This window comes from Temnothorax curvispinosus, unplaced genomic scaffold, assembly GCF_003070985.1.
Source record: "Temnothorax curvispinosus isolate PA1 unplaced genomic scaffold, ASM307098v1 QBEX01006083.1, whole genome shotgun sequence".
Classification (NCBI taxonomy): Eukaryota; Metazoa; Arthropoda; class Insecta; order Hymenoptera; family Formicidae; genus Temnothorax; species Temnothorax curvispinosus.
This window is the reverse complement of record NW_020215863.1, coordinates 26,230-43,958: the sequence shown is the minus strand read 5'-3', so window position 1 is coordinate 43,958 and position 17,729 is coordinate 26,230. Positions and strand designations below refer to the sequence as shown.

Here is a 17,729-nt window from a genome sequence, read left to right as displayed (position 1 = left end):
TTGTTGATTTATAATCAGTTGCGTTGTTTCTTTGACTCGCGGCGCGTCTACTACGTCTCACTTTAAAAATTCAAAAAATAAATCTCTCGCGATATTATTCCCGTAATTTGTTTTCTCAATTATCCGATACTTCTGTTGTACTTTTATTGTAAGACTGATAAGTAAACGCTTTTTGATTATCATTGTATATATATTGTAGTTATATATAGCAGCACTTTTCCTACCGTATCTGTGTAAACGTTATTGCGCGTGACACGAGGCACGACCGTGTCTCTTGATTTTCCTACGATATCTGTGTAAATATATATATTATCTGTAAACACTCGTGTGTGTATGTGTATGTGCGTATATCTGTGAGAATATACATTGGTATCATCAATATCTTTCGGCGGCTTCGACGTGCACACTGGAATTCATATGCCTTGCGCAACGTTAGAATATTTTTTACGTTTATAAATTAAATCTTCGTTTAAAATCATTTTAATTTAATATCGATTTGTTGTTATTTTGTTCCGAATTTGAACGTAAAAACAAATTTTACGCTACAAAAGACACCGCCATCATTTCTATGCAGTCAAAACATTGTCATCTCTTTTTTAATGCTGAATCATTCATTCGTTATCTATTCGATTAATTAATATTCATATTTAATTAATATTACAAGAATCCAAAGTTGTCAAACGGTTTGTCAAACGATATTGCAACGCACAAAATGCATGCAATATCGTTAGGTATAAAAAACGTATTAGATTTTCTTTATTGCTAGCTGCCATAAACAATTCGTAAATATTATGCGCAAGCAACGTGGAATCGTTAAAATAAAGAGCGAATGCATACTCGTTAGCTACGCAGAAATCCCGACGCGTAAAGCTAAAAATAAAAACAAAAACTAGCGGAAACCGGAGATAAGACACAGTTGTAATATGCATTGAAATTAATGCATGTTTTACTACGATGCATAGTACGCCCCGAGGGAATACGTGTATTGTATATTTAATGGGTGTGAGAAATATGCTAGTGAGAAATACAATGGAATATGCGCACGACGCAAGCGAGCGTATCTGAAGAACGACACGAATGACGATGACATCATCGACAACGCATGCGCTTGAATGGTAGATCCGATCCATGACCGTAGCCTCGCGTACACACGACGAACGGGAATTCATTAATTCTCGCGATAAAAACGCGGTAATTTAACACTTTAACTAACAGAGTCCTTTTGTTTCCAATTTTATCCCTTTTTTTCGTAACCTCGAATTTCTAAGCATAGTATATACATGTTTTTTGAAATTTTAAGAGCTTCAATTGAAATAATTAACTGATGTAACACGACTGCGTTTCTTTTGATTTTATTATTACCTTATCTATCGACAACCTCTTTGACAACATGACTTACTATCTCGATATTTCACCAAAGTTTCACTCTGACGTTCTTTGAACTCTTTGGACTATGATCCATTAGCCAATTCTCATTCGGACTTCAAACTTTGTGTGAAGTATATGTTATTTTTAGATCAATCTTGAAGTAATTAGCTCGTCGGAGAATGTCAGATTTTTTTTCTGCTTTTATTGAATATCGCATCGCCGAAGATAATTTGAAGTAGATCCGAAAAATTCGATGTTTAACTATATATTTTATTTTTAATTAAAGAATATTTTATACAAATAATTTATACTTCTATACAAATAACTCACGCACTGATAACCGTATTGTACTTTTTCAATGCCTCTTTGATTTGTTTAGGTTCTCGAATGTCGCCCGACCTATGCGGCGTACATATATTCACCCCGTATCCTTGTGATATTATCTGTTAGTTGTATATCTAGATTTCTCGATCTTTATTATATTAAATAACGCGAGATATTATCTCCTCTTAAGTATATTTAGCTTAACGATGACCTCACGAGATAGATATTACTTCGAGAGAGAAGGATTTTTATTAACAAGGATAGGACTTTTCGAAATTTTTTCTATATCGAATTAAGCACTAATTCATATGTTAGTAGATAGTAGGTAGTAGTTTATTTTAACAGATATGATGATATTACCGCATAATTAACAATATAATATTATGCTTCATCAATTTATATGTAAACTGCATTATATAAAATACTTTGTAAACATATTATATTTAAAATTGTACTTAAAAAAACGTACGTATCAATAATTCATCAGTGTAGAAGAAAGAAAGAAAATGCTTGCATAAGAGAAAGCGTAACGATATTAATAATAAAGAAATTTGAATATTATACTACAACTACTAAATAACATCGGAATATCCAAAGATATCCAAACATCCGCAATGAAGATCGGTCGACATTTAAAAAGTTCAGAGCAATCTTAACGTGTTTGGAAAAAAACACGTACATACACTCGACGAGCTTATAAACTCAAAATTACGTAACGGCAAAAAACTTGATAAAGAAAAATAGTCTGGGCACGATAACGGTTATCACCGATACGATGCGGTGCTCCGATACGGTGCAGCCGTCTAAATGTACATACGTAGGAGTTTCATTTTATTGCGACATTCCAAAACAAGGTTTACGTGCTCGTCGCGCTCGATGTTAACGATATATACGCCGAAAACACAAATACCTCGAGTCGTACACCTGGTTACTACGATCGCACGTAGCTACGTTACTGGGGGGGCCGCCGGCCGCGCGAGAGAGCGATGACGCGGAGCGACGAGCGTCGCGTCGCGACGCGTCGGGGTTGCGTCCGTCGCGTTGCGTCGCGTCCGCGTCGGGTCGTCGGCACGCGTTCGCTCGAGCCGCCTGCCGCGCGCAGTCGTGCGCGCGTATCGCTCGGGACCGGGCGCGTCTTTGAGAGGATTCAGCATCGAATCGTGTCGCGCGACCGCTCGCACGCGAGAGGCACGGCACGGCGCGAGGGAAGGGGTGGCGCGGGGACCGTTTCTTATTTTTTTTTTTTTTCGCGAATCAGCCGCGAAACTCCGCGAGAGGTTGCGCGACGGCCTTGACGGGCACGCGCGTCGGGAAATACGCGGGCGATTAGAATAGATATAAAGATTATAGAGCGGCCGGGCGCGGAAATCCCAGAAAAAGAATCAGCGGTTTCCTCGGTCTCGGTGTGACGCGAGAGGCGAGAGGAGAGAGAAAGAGAAAAAGAAGAAAGGAAGAAACCGCGAAGATAGCCGCTGCCCGCTACTGCGACGCGGCGCGATGCCGCGCGCTGCCGGGCCGACAAAAGTCGCGGCCGCAGATAAGGATCCCGCGAGTGTTCGCTCGATATTGGAGCCGCGCGACGTAGCGCCGAAGGTCGTCGGCGACGTACAGCGACACGCATGATCTGACTGACTCCGGATCAGAGCACGCGGGTGTGTTTCGGCCACGTTGCGTTGGTGCGTGCGTGCGTGCGTGCGTACGCGCGCGTGTGTATGGTGTGCGTGCGAGAGACTGGATCGTTCGCAGAATCGCAAACGAGTCTCTATCTTTCTCTTTCTCTCGCCGAGATCTTGGTGGAGACTAGTCGTTTATTATTATCGCGCTATACGACGATCCGTTCTCCAGTCGTTGGTGCCGAGAGAAAAACTGAATTGAAGCAACGTTTGCGCGCTTGTATCTTCAGTCGAGATCGTTTTGATATAACTCTAAAAGGTTGTCAAGATTGTTAATGCGGGTACATGTGCCTGAGGGCAAGGCGCTCGCCCTACTTTTCCCGGGATAAACCCTAATTGGATGCAACGTGACGCGGAAGTGACGGTGTGCTGATCGCGAGGAGAGCGGTGGAAATCGAAAATCTGAGGCGGAGAACGGAGCACTTGGGTGGGACGTGCGGCGAAGAGGCCGAGATATGGAAACGACGTGAAGCGTCGAATATCGCGTGTCGATAAGATCGTGGAGTCGATCGCCTCGAGATCGTCGCAGAAGCGGACAATCGCGCTCTCCGAGCACCTTTGCGAGTGGAAGCTTGATGAAGTGCGGTTTTTCTGACGCGGTGTTACGTCGACGCGCGACTCACGTGGCGATTTCGAGAGCGGGGAGCGTTGAGACGACTCTCGTGAAAGCGATCTGTCTTCGCGATTGCGAAGCCAGCGATTCAGCGTTATTCGGAGAAAACGCATGAGGTAATTAATTACCCTATATATTACCCTATTACGCTACGCGACGCGATTTTGTCCGAGCAATTTAATCGACTTGACTCTCAAAGTCTGTCATTGTATTTACAAATGTATCAGTTTATTATAATTAAAAAAAAAATGAAAAAAATAAAGACTGAAAGGAATTTCGTGTATCGCCTTTATAGACAATCATGAATAATTATTAGGCAAAAACTTTTTAGCATTTATGCGAATAACATTTTGAAGTTCTATAAAGTATTTTTAGAGATAATTGTTATTATATTTTTTATTTATGCACATATGAGATTAATAAAAAAGTTATTCTGTAAAACAGTTTTGCTATATCGATAAGTATTTGTTTATTCTACCACTTGTAATATCTTTTGAAAAAGCCTGCTATATGTAAATTGCTAAAAAGCAGCTTAATTAATTATCTCGACCAACTCGGATTTGAAAACTCTCATGAACTAAATTAATTCTTTTTTAGATTTCAGATCTTTTTATTGTATAGATTGTACAAATCAGTCGCACGAACATATTATTTACAGTTTGAAGTATTCGTCTGCGATATAGCTTTTTAAAAACTAAAGATAGCGGGGAATAATATTTTCTTATCTATTTACGTCTTTGAAGTACAGTTCTTAGAAAACACTTCATCATTTATCGTGTTATTCCAAAGTTGTTAATGGAGGAGAAAACACATATGTATGCTTTGAGCTTGGCGTTGTTTCTCTTGCGATTTTGTTGAATTTTTACAGCGAAAACGTCATTATTACGCACGATCATGCATATATGCGTTTGTCATGTACGAATGCGTGCGAGCTGCGGGCGCGTGGTTGACGGTCGCGTGTCCGCGGGCGGAGCTTATCCCCGGGTATATTGAATTAACACGATTACTCAGAACCGTATCAATATTCTTAATTGTTTAATTGCTTTTAAAATGCTTGTCCGTTTCTCGCGACGCCCGGCCCTCCAGTGATCGTGCATTCATTTTAGAGTTACGAATCTGAGAAGGCAAAATCGAGAACGGAACATTTCATCCAGAAATTGAACCTTCACTTACATCTAAAATCTAGAAGTCTTAAAACTTTTTGGAAGAAGTAAAGTTGCGAAATCACGATTTTAATTAGCTCATTTCGTTTGCTTTCGAGCCAATTTTATAATCAGGTTTTTCCATTCGACGCGGAGTTAAGCTTTATTGAGAAAAATTTGTTAATCAAATTCTTAAACGGTCTACCTGGTCGCAACCTTCGATCGGAGATTTCACAGCGAATTTAAAATCGAACGTGAATATCAAATGAATTGGATTATAAGTCGAAAAATGTAACCAGCTTAGCGAGATTTGAAAGTAATTGTATTTAACGATGCACTCTTTTGTTGATGGCAATTACAGTAGACCCCCATAAACGGGATTATATAACACGCATTTTTAATATTTATTTTACATTTCTCATAATAATTATATATAAGGATTCATATAACACGGAACGCACTCCCCGTATTGTACGGGGGTCCACTGCATTTGTGAATTAATCCTATAAATGCTTCGATGAAGATAGTGAGCATTATTAAAAGAACTTTTAATACATCAATTTGATGTATAAGTTCTCCGAATTGTTTACTTCGGCTAGAGCACAATTGATGAATAACGAACCTCCATTTGATTTCCGCTATTCAAAGTAAAATTAGTTCAATGACCGAATAGATCCATCAATTAAATCGTCATTTCTGAATCACAAGTTGGATTCTTTGGACGTAGTACTTTTGTTGCTGCTTGAAGTGCACGTAACTTTCAGCTTTTTTGCTATACATCTCACTGCACTCTATTTTCAACGTAACATGTTTTTATAAAAGTTTCTATAAAAATTCCTTGATATTATGCATCTCCATTATGCGTTTGAAGAGACTAATTGAGATCCTAGGACGATAATAAACGGCTATCAGTCTATTTATCTGTATGTAACATTGTCACACCTGAGGCAGTCACGCGTTGCTGTGTATGGCGCATTATATTATTACCTTGAGACATTACCTTGAGGCATACATCATGATAATCTTATATAATTAATTAAATTAGCGTGTTGAAATTTTTTAATACACTTAATAAGTCTATTATTTTAAAGACTTCTATACAAATATGGATCAAATATGAAGATTTACTGGCTTGTTGTTAAGAACATTAAAGAAAATAATTTAATATTAAAAACTAATGTATTTTTATATTAACGTTTTTTTCTTGTAATGTACATATAGGTAAAGTTCTATGTTGCATTACTGAAATAAGATTTTCTATAAAAGCATATTGCGCAATAAGCTTTTTATGTATGTATATATATATATATATATATATATATATATGTATATATACACACACATAAATATGTATCTCTCTCGAAAAATATTGGGTTAACAATATTTTATATAAATATATTATATATTTAAAAATATACGAAGAATAAAATTATTAATAATATCTAGTAATTAAATAGTAAAATAATCAGAACTTTATTTTGCATGTAACAAACGTTATGATCCATGTCGTATAGAAATCGATTATTAAATGATGATAATATAATTTTTGTTGTCTCGGGAACGTAGGTTATCACGAAGTTTTTAACGACCTCTACACTTCGAATGTACTCATGACTTCTTCATGATGTTTTGCAAAATTTTCCATACTTTTATCAGCAAACATTATTATTAATTGAAGTAAGAAGACTTCTTGATCTGGTTCTTGGATTCTGGGAAAAGTTTATGCAAGCGTTTGCGTGTATTTTCTGTCGAACAATATGTGATGTTATTCGTTAACACACATACGCTTACGTTTACAACAACTAACGAGCGATAAAACTGTCAGCAACAAAATACATCATACTCCTAGATATCAACGCGTATAACAATGGAATATATATAACAATGAAGAAAGCCATATATTTTATAGCTGATGATAGCGCATTCAACCGCCAAACACTTTCCGGCAATGATTAAAACAATTAACATACCGCGAATTATTATATGGAAAAAAGCTTTTCTGTGCTATTGTACAGTGTGAGAGTATAAATTGCTTCATCAAATAATAATGCAATTATGAAAAATTGATTTATTATTAAAAAATACTTATTATTCTGAAAAATGTTAAATAACTTTTGTTGTGTGTAGCATATTTTTATTGTTTAATTCTGAGTTAACATGCATTTACGCATACAAATTATCTATATTAATCTTACAATCAGATCATGAATGTTTTCAAGATGGAACTTGAATTAATTATACTTATGTTGGATTAATTTTATGGCATTTATGTAATTGGACAATGAAAATTAATTTAACAATAAGTAGCTTTAAATGATATGAAATATTTGGTTAAATTAATATTTATAAATATATAATATCTAATACTTATCTATATATATATATATACTTTTTTAAAGATTAATGAAAGAATAAATTGTAATAAGTAGACAAAAATGTACATTTTGAATTGAAGTAATATTTTTATAAGAGTCTTACATAATTTTTACATTTAATAATAGATTTATAAAAATCTGTCAATATTTCAACTATCCTAATAAAATTTACTATTTGGAATTACCTAATTTACTTTTGCTATTATTTATTTCACAGATTCACATTAGAACGAAGTTTCTGAGATCAAGAAGACATTAACTGAAGAATTGAACGTGCAAAAGAAACGCGTAAAGACGGCCTTTATTAATTCTCTTTGAGCAGTTATTTATATTACTTGTAAGAATAAGAGAAATCCAGGCAGCAAACCATGGCCAATTCCGCCCAAATTACGTCGATCCGAATCGCGTTGAGGCTGCAACGCGTCACGATTCCGGACTGTTCATCCGTGAGCTCTTTGGAGGAGGATTACGGATCAACCGAGTCCGAGGATATGTCTATTAGCCCGGACACGTCTTGCCGCTCAAGCGCGGACGCGGACAAAAATTTTAACCTCGACAAGGACTTCCGCGAGAAACTGACCAAAGATATAATCGAAAAGTTCGAGAATCTGCAGCTTGCGATTAACAAAGATACCAACGAGAACGTTGGTATCGACAAGACGCGCCGCATCAGTAGCGAAAAAGTGGACAATACAGAGTATCGGGACAGTTGCAAGTCGCAAACGGGCCATCGTGCTAATAACGAGGACATAAACAACAACAAAAACAACGTCACGGCTAAAAACAATAAAAGTTGCCTGCCGCTTAACATACGCGATGACACCGGTGATAAGAAGCGTCGCTCTTTGTACGATAATAATTCCTTGAACGACGATTCGGAAACCGAACAGGCGGAACGACAGGAGGAGCATGAGGACTCTGACGATTCTGATTTGATCGAACGAGGACCGATTAAGCCCAATAATGTCCAATCCCCTCGGGAACACCCATACTCTATGATAAGCTGGCTGTCGCGTGAAAACAATGACGCGCTGGACTACGACAAGACGGCCGAACAGATCCTGAGGATCAAGGATTATAGCGAGAAACTGAATCCCTGCTTGGATCAGTTGTCGGATTCGAGCCGAAATCAGGCATCGATCGGAGCGATGGGTCTGGCGATGAATATTAGCTGGACCGGAGAAAATAACAATGATATCTTCCACAACGGAGATCTTGGAAACGATGTAAGTTTTGTTAAATTTTATCTTTCGGATATTGTGCTAACGATGACGTTTTTTACGAGATTATACACGATTCTCGTAAAGGTGTCGTTATATATCGCGTGTTGAAATAAATTGAAACATTCTTCCAGATAAATTTACACAAAAATTTCAAAGAGAACATAAGAAAGAAAAAAAATGCCATTTTCAAATAAAAATTGATTTTTGCTTTACCAATCTATTTTTTTATAAACACACTATTGATAACGAACGTATGCCTGCAAAAAAAATCATTGCTATATATATAGCACGCTATTTGAATGTATTGGTCTGGATATTTCGAACAGCTACGTATATTGATTGTTATGTTAATTTCCTCAATTTATCTTTGTGAGAAAAAAAATCTTCTGATTATACGTGCATATTAGGAATAAAGAAAGTAAATTAAAAATTTAATAAATATTCTTCCCATATATGTATGTCGTTAGCAATTACATAATTACTCGGCTGATAAGGGAAAGGTCGCACGCGTGTCGACGACCGAGATTCGACAATACGAGTCCCGCTCTGTGAAAAAAAAGGATTTAATCTTATCTTATTTCAGACCGCGGCACTTCCTTCCATAGTCGTCGACGAGGGAGAGGACTTGATGGACATCTTGTCGCGTAGCGATTTACAAGCCGCGCGGGTGCTCTCAGACTCCGGCAGTCACTCAATTCCATCACCAGGCGCGAAAACCTGGTCCGATTCCCCGGCAAGCAGCTACAACTACGTCATCTCGAGGTCGAACAGTCGGGCGTCGAGTCGCGCCCAGTCGCCGGGCTCTGCCACGAACTTGGAGTCGCCGCAGATGCATGTCAACATTATTGGCAGCCCGCTCGGTTCGCCGCAGGTAAGTCCCGCGATGGATGGCGCGATAATTTGCATAAATGTATGAGGAGCGTGTATAAGTAGCACTTCGACGAGTCCCGCTGGTCCCGCAGTCCCGCATGCCTGAATAAAGTGAAACGAGGCGCTGAAGTCTTGCGCGAGCGAGACTGCCAGGGTTTAGCTCCGAAAATATGTAATATCATGCCCGCGTGGAAGATTAAGCTGAATTTGATTAAATACAGTCGCAAATTAAAATGCAACGCAGCTTGTTTATTTTGCCACCATTAGGTCACGGTATCAGCTCGTCCTGATTTATCTCGAGGCTAACAAGTAAGCCGTTGACTATACATTTTTTGTAGACAATACTTTCACGTGTTGAATAGATTATCCTTTTGTGATGTTACTTGCATGATATTTCTTTCGTCTATTATATCAATTTATTTAAGTTATTTGATTACAATATTTATTGTGTCAAATATGTTAGAATTTATTTCTTGGACATATCTGCAACTTATCTGTTCACTTATCATGACACATAGAAAATGCTATAAAAATTAATGAATATGTGTACATACACATTAAATCCATAATAAGAGGTTCAAATACTTAAAACTGTCGGCGTCGCATCCATAAAACACCTTTTATCGCGGTTTGACAAGCCTTATAAAATATTCAAACAGCTATCTGACAGCTTGTATAAGTTTTAGTAGCTACTTGTTCCGCTGCGACCTAATATAAATACGAAACGAATTCGCGACAGGTAGTACGATTAACCGGACGCCTCCTTTTGCAGGTCGCATCGTCGTATCGGGTGCCGCGAGCGTTGTCCTCCTCGTCCTCGTCCAACCAGTCTTACAGCGACGTGTCCAGCCCGTCGAATTACCAGACGCCTCTGAGTTATCAGAACGAGGAACAGCTTGGCGAATCTTTATCCGGTTGGAAAGGCGTCTACGATTCCTCGGGATCGTCAACAGTAACGATCGTCAACAGTAGCGACACTATCGATTTGCTCCAGCTTGTAGAGCAGGTCATAGAGGAGGACAAGCAGAGCAAGACGTTGAAGGAACCGCAGGTTGCCTCAAACGCCCCTTCCTTCTCGTCGGCCTACAACAACCAGTGCGTATCCGTGCGAACGTTGAGGAGTGATCTGAATCCCGCATCACGCGAATGCCCCGCGAGCAGCATGCGAAGCGATAAGCTGGAGGCTTGCTTGGGCGTACCCAACGCGAACTCCATCCAGGTCGGCGGTCTGCCCATCGACGGCAGTCTCGTGTCGGTCTACGCGAGCAAGGGAAGCACCGGCGGATGCGCGATCGTGAATCGTGCGGTGAACGGGCACTCGGTAGATATCGAGCCAAGGTATTACGAGCCGAACGTGAAGAACGGTGGCCAGGTCAACATTGTGCCGCAGCACGACGCGAACACCCTGCACGAGATCGGACTGGCCAATGAGACATCCGCAAAGACTTCTGAACAGAATTTGCGCGCGTCGCAGGAGAAGTACACGATGTTCCATACCGCTGGTGGAGAGAAGAGATACGACCAGTCGCCGTCGATGTTTGTACCTAGCGACTATGAGATACCAACGATGGTCTCTTCATTTGTACCTAGCCATCCACAGAGGTAAACTTGAAAAAGTTATTGCGAAGACGCAGGATGTAAAAATGAAGTAAATGAGTGAAATAGATGACGGTGATTCGAAAAAATTGGTTGATTCTTAAACGTGAATCAATGTTTGAAATACTTCATAAAATTGACAAAGAAAGTGATTATTTTTTAAAATAATACCTCTCTTTTCTTGGAGATACAATCAGAGTTTCAGCTACGCTCCATATTCCTAAATATGTTTTAATCGCATATTATCATTGCGCTGATGTTGCTCGCGAGAGTGAAAAAAAAAATACGTGTTCTTTATTTCCACGAAGTTATGTAATCAAAATTAATGGCAGATATCGCAATGAAACGAACGATAACGAGAAGTATTGCAATAAATCAACTGTTTAAGTTTCCAATGGCATATTTATGCTGCCGGTACCTTCGGGCAATCGGAAAATACGAGTTTAATTATAAATCAGTAGCAATCTAAATGCACACACATATTATGTATATTACAACTAATTGTAAACATTTTTTTGTTAAGTTTGATTGCTCAATATGATTTTAATTTTCACTTGAGCAAACCGTCTGTTTAAATCGAGTCGCAATACGATGTTTTGAATGTCGTCGTTTTTACGCTATTCGTGTTAAAATAATCAGCACAACTTTCGCGCGAATAAGAGTGATAAGAAATGTGGTTAACGACCCGATTTGCCTCGGCAGGAACTCGAATCGAGACATAATACCGTGGCCTTCGCTGAATTTGCCATCTGTAAGAGCGAGCGAGAGGCTGAAGGAAGGATTGCGTCCTAAGGAAGTGGAAAGAGCAATGAGTAATCTGCTGAAGAAGTCCATAGAGGAACTAGCGGCCACGGACGAGGATGGTGACACGTAAGTAACGTGCTCCACTTTATATGTGAATGTACGTGTAGAGCGCATTAAAAAAAAAAAGCGTACATTATACCGCGTTTATTTAAATACATTAACTGATACTGTCAAATCTTCTTCCGATGCAGCAGTGTTATGCAGTTTGATAATAAAAGCTAATTATAGTTTCTGACGTTTGAAAAGTAAACAAAAAAGTGACAACAAAAGCCACCTTTTTCCGAATTTTCTTTCTGACCGCGTGCTAAATTATGACTTTCGCGTGTAATAGAGCACTGATGTGCCTGGTGGGTAATCCAGAGGAGTTAAAGAAGAAGAAAGCTTATTTGGTGCCATTGGTTGAGAGATTGGGCAACTTGCCGGGTGCTCTATCAATGGTGAATAATCGCAATGAGGACGCTTTGTACTTGGCCGCCATGAATTGCCCGAAAATGCCGTACGTCACCGGATATCTGGCGGCCGCGATGCTGCAGAAAGGGATCGATATCAACCAAAAATTATATCATATGCGCGTGAGTTTTCTCATAATTCCTTTACTACGAAAGTCGTTTTTGTATGCTTTATTAACTCGCCCTAACGCGAATCGGTCTGCGCGTTTGTGCTTTAATCGGACACTTATTACAATCACAGATGAGTTTGGACGAAATAATTCCAATTACGTAGAAAAGGTTCTCTCTTATCTCGCCGAAGTAATCGCGCGCAATTATTCATCAATAAATACATTTCCAAATACATTTACGATTAATTGCGCATAATTACTAAATAATCGCGCTACACATGATCACATTGAAAAAAGAACAAGCGTAATTAACGCGGTTTAACACACGTTAAAGATAATTTTACAGGCGATGGCAAATTTTCTGATACTATCGTTTCCGTTATTTCAGGGTGACACGCTGATACACTCGGTCGCGGCACGCGGCGATTCCCACGGGGAGATCTTGGCGGAGCTGCTAGCGTTGAAGACGGTGCAAGGGAAGCCTGTGTTCGACCTACTGAGGCGCAATAACGATGGTTAGTTAAACGGGAACAAGATTAAAGAAAACGAAATTACACAGAGGTCCGATTCTGGAGATAGGGAAATAAGAACGCGTGTGCGTTTCAGGGAGGACCGCTCTTCACGTCGCAGTCGAGTCGCACGATCCCACCGGAAGGGGCGTCAAGTCCTTGGCCACGACGCGTCTTCTCTTGCAGAACGGCGCAAATATCCTGGTGAAAGAGAACAAGTGTGGCGACACCGCTTTACATATGGCAGCCTCATTGAGTTGCGATCCAGCACTCGTGAAGGTAATCCACCTGAGGGATTTCCCGGCTTCGCGCGTTAGTTATCCGTGAAATCGCGAATATACCCGTATGATAATCGGCTTATTGTATTGCTGACAAAGTGATATTTATACGTTCTGCATCGTATCGCCTCTTGGAATTAAGAAGAAACGTTGTCGATATATTCGAGAAACCTTGCGATTTTTTTGTAAATAAGAGAAGATAAACCGAGAATAACAGCAAACTGTTCTGATACAGTGATATAATCATTAAATAATTTTTCAATTGTTCAATCCTAGGAGATTTTTCTAAATTAATGCTGACGCACATTAATAGATTTGTCTTTCAATTAATTTTAAGGAAAATTTAATTATATTCATTTATAACTTAAATACTATTAAAATGTCAAATTGTTAAATATTGATAACTCGAAATTTGCAAAGACGATCTTGTGTTACTCAAGTTTCATTAAAAAAAAGATTTTACTCTAAATTTTCCAAAGACCTTGTAGCTAGAAATAAATGCGCGTCTTCTGAAACACGTTACGTGATAACTCAGTTATAATGTTGTGCTCGAATAAAATGATCACTTTATTTTTTATCTCTTTTTTTCCATGTCTGACTGGTGGATAAGACCGGTAGAAGGGTCCACCAATCAGAAATGGCTATAGAGAACAAATAGTTGAAGCAAGAAGTAATTGATCCATTCACTTTTATTCACCCAGAATTTCGCGCGATAACCCCTGACATGCAATAGATAGTGTGTTATCAAATTTGTTTGCAGATGACAAAACAAGTGTTATGTTAAGCGTTAATAAAAAATCAATTTCGTGCATTTGACGCGTTTGTTCTCTACCGTATTTACATTGCGTAACACGCACGATAATTGTCTCTTCTTTGATTTTATTCCAAAAGAGCGTTTAATCATAATAATATTTCACAGAGAATTACCCCTTTTTCTTTCACAATTAACATAATATTTCTAAGATATAAAATGTCACATTCAGCATTCCGTATCCCCAAATAAACGAAATCTATTATAGTAACTTCAGTATTTGGAAAAAGCTATATTATTAAACAAACAAATTATTACAAAAGATAAAGAATATTATTAAATTAAATATTTTGAAAAAACACTATAATTTTTTTATGGATAAATTGTGCGGATATTCTTTAATACACTAGGGATTTATTTGATACATCATACAGACTTTATTTTAGAATTAAATTTTAAGAACGATGTATACTGCGCGATATCGTCGATTTCCATGCAAATTATGTTCAGACTTTTCTCGTGTTTTCGCAGGTGTTGCTGTGCAAGGCCACTTCGAATGTCGTGAACGACATCAACTACATGTATAACACGCCGCTGCACATGGCCGCGTCAGTCTCGAATACCGTAAACTTAGAGAAGCAGAAGGAGGTCTGCCGACTCCTGATACAAGCCGGAGGTCAAACGAACATAGTAAACCGGCAAGGGAAGACGCCGCTGGCGCTCGTGTCGCCAGAAAGAAAAGAGGCCATCAAGAGGATATTCCACAAGAAAGCGTGAAAATGATAGACGCGGAAATGAGATGGTAATGATAGTGACGCTCGATGATGAGCTCTACATAAGACTGATCTCTGCGGAAGTATTTAGGAGCGCGAACTTGGACTCCTTAGCGCTTTCCGCTCCATTTCGTGAACTGCTGCGGCAGGATTCGCGACGTTCATCACGAGCAAACCCTCAAGACTGTGACTCAAGCCGGAAAGGAGTACCAACGATACGTACAACTTTATTAATAGCGTGAAATTGCGGGGAAATTGTTGTAGTCCCCTTCCCCCCCCCCCCCCGAGTTGCCAGTCAATATGAAAAAACGTAATTTACTACGCTGGAACATCTTTGTATTTGCCTTGTCTGTTTAACACTAGATATGAACACAAATCTTTCTTTTTAAGTACCAACTATCAATGTTCTTCAAACGGAAGAAATGAAAAATATACATGTTGCATACATGTATTTAAAATTATACAATATTTTCTGGTTTTTACTTTTAGAATTTACTATTCTAGTTGCAATCTAGTGATACGTATATAATATAAATTTAATATAAAAAGAGACTAAAATCAAACGGGCACATTCAACTAAACATACGAAACATAAAAGTTAGTGTGTCTCAAGATATCTTGGTGTTATATGTCGCTATGCCTTTGACTTAACAATTTATGCAGTTAAAACAAATATTATTATTCCCTTAAATAATATAATTGCGTAATTATTGCACTCCAATATAATGGCTAACGGAAGCGGATATTTCTAATACTTCAGACCAAGTGTTTTCTAGAAAATAAAATTATTTGATTTCGCTTATCTAATTCATAATATTTCCTTCTCTTTATTTCTTCTCAATTATATGAGTAATACCAGCTTGCATTCTTTTGGTTTACAGTATATACTTACAGTTTGGATGTACAGAAGGTACTTTATTCAGTTGCTCAAAGATTCACTAAATCACGATATTAGCAAAGCGAAATTGTTTTATTCTAATATTTACCGTGTCTTTCTTTAATTAACGTGTACATATCATTTACTATCTTGTAAGCTAACGTTTAAATATGTATTAGTTTCAGCCATCGAACGCCTATATATGTATATAGTGTAAATTTTACTCTAACAAGCCAGCTTTGTTCCACGAAGCGAGTTTCCCCGCAGTTTCCCTAGCAACTCATTTGTTACACTGACAACAACGGGAAAGAAACGTCTCATTGAGAAGTTTCCTTTAATTTTCTCCTTTGTATCACATTATTCGTCATTTTTACTCGGAAACGCGGGCTGAAAAGAATGAAGTGCTAAATCAGACAGCTACAAAAATCGTTACGTGGAACACTCGTAAATATTGTTACGGCATATAAGAGGGAATAAATCGTGGCGCCAGTTTTTTTTATTAATATATACTTCCCGGTTGTTCCACAAATCGAAAAGCTGGCGTCCGCGCCGTAAAGATACCATGGTGCGCGCGATGATTCCGCTATAGCGAGCGGTGCGGAAGTATTGCGGCATGTTGCGAAAGCGTGTATGCGTGAATGCGCGAGTTTTGTTGGACGTGCGTCGATAAAAGTGTGCTACATTAGCATATATGTAAATCGTAAATACATTTTTATACACAGGACAACTGGTGTGCGCCGTCTGTGGTATTCCCGTCTTTTCCGCACCGCGAGCGATGTTGTAATCCCCTGTTTAATTCTATCCGAATCGCTTCGTGCGATGTATCATAATGCACATTGAATTCTCGTTCATTGATATAAATATAATGGCAGTGATCGAATAAATCAAACGTTTCGATACGGTTTAGACAGCAGAATTCGGAGGCCCTGATGTAAAAATAAAATAGGAGCGAGTCGGACTGATGGATACTTGTCTATTCCCATAAAAAGTATTCTACTGTTAAAAATAAAATAATAGTCAAAAACGCGTCACATTTTGTCTTGAAAAAGATCACATTTTAGCGGATAATTTTTTATTCAATTATAGCGTATTTTTATTATCCCTAAAAAACGGGAATAATGATTTAGTTCTACGATTTCAACGCCTGTTGTGTCTAATGATCAATCCGCCACTGTTTAGCAGCTGACCTAATGTAGATTAACACAATTATTATTCTCAGCATTTCAAAGTGATGAATTATTAAATTTACAAAGTTAATGGTTGCACAACCTCTTATCTTGATCCATCACACGATTTCTTTTTCTTATATATTTGCGTCGCACATGTATAATGACTTAATTCAGGGAATCGTAGGTATTACAAATTAATACAAACTAATTAATCTGTAATTTAATTTGTTGTTGCGTTATCATAATGATTATAGCGAGCATGTCAACAATTTTTACAATTCTATAACAATCACATATATGTAATTGTATATTGTATATATACAGTTATATAATTTTCTATAAGAATCATAATCTCTTTATAAAATGTTCAATTTGAAGATGTATTTATTGTTCTTTCTACGTGTGACATTGCAATATTAATCTAAATAAAGATTATGTGTTACTTAAGCTATAAATACGTTTAAAATTATATTATTAAATATAACGTCCTTTTATTTTTACATTCGCAATAAGCACGTAAGAAATGCAGAAGTAATAATTACTTTGAATGTTATTATACCGAAGCCTTCTCACAAATAACTCTCATTATGAAAAAAGGATAGTCATATAAAATAATACATTGCAGACAAAAATCAATCAATAAATCTTTGTTTATCGTATAATATAAATGTAAGTTATATCTCATCTATTTCATAGGTTGTTCTTCAATTTCTGTTGACCAATCCGAAATTGGCCGAAAAATGTCGAAATACTTACGATTTTCCATGTTATCAGAATTTCAAAGCGGAATAAAATTGATTTAACTTGTTTATCCGGATTTATACT

At 37.9% G+C, this 17,729-nt stretch overlaps 1 protein-coding gene across 1 annotated transcript; it reads left to right on the top strand.

Moving 5' to 3' along the window:
- Positions 1 to 2,807: 2,807 nt before the first annotated feature.
- On the top strand, positions 2,808 to 17,713 carry LOC112455422. The gene is made up of 9 exons (XM_025017319.1): positions 2,808 to 4,094; positions 7,713 to 8,721; positions 9,302 to 9,589; positions 10,361 to 11,190; positions 11,887 to 12,054; positions 12,320 to 12,560; positions 12,936 to 13,062; positions 13,154 to 13,335; positions 14,617 to 17,713. Exons 2-9 carry the CDS (start codon positions 7,864 to 7,866, stop codon positions 14,860 to 14,862), a joined length of 2,940 nt encoding a protein of 979 aa, XP_024873087.1. The 5' UTR covers positions 2,808 to 4,094; positions 7,713 to 7,863; the 3' UTR covers positions 14,863 to 17,713.
- Positions 17,714 to 17,729: the final 16 nt, after the last annotated feature.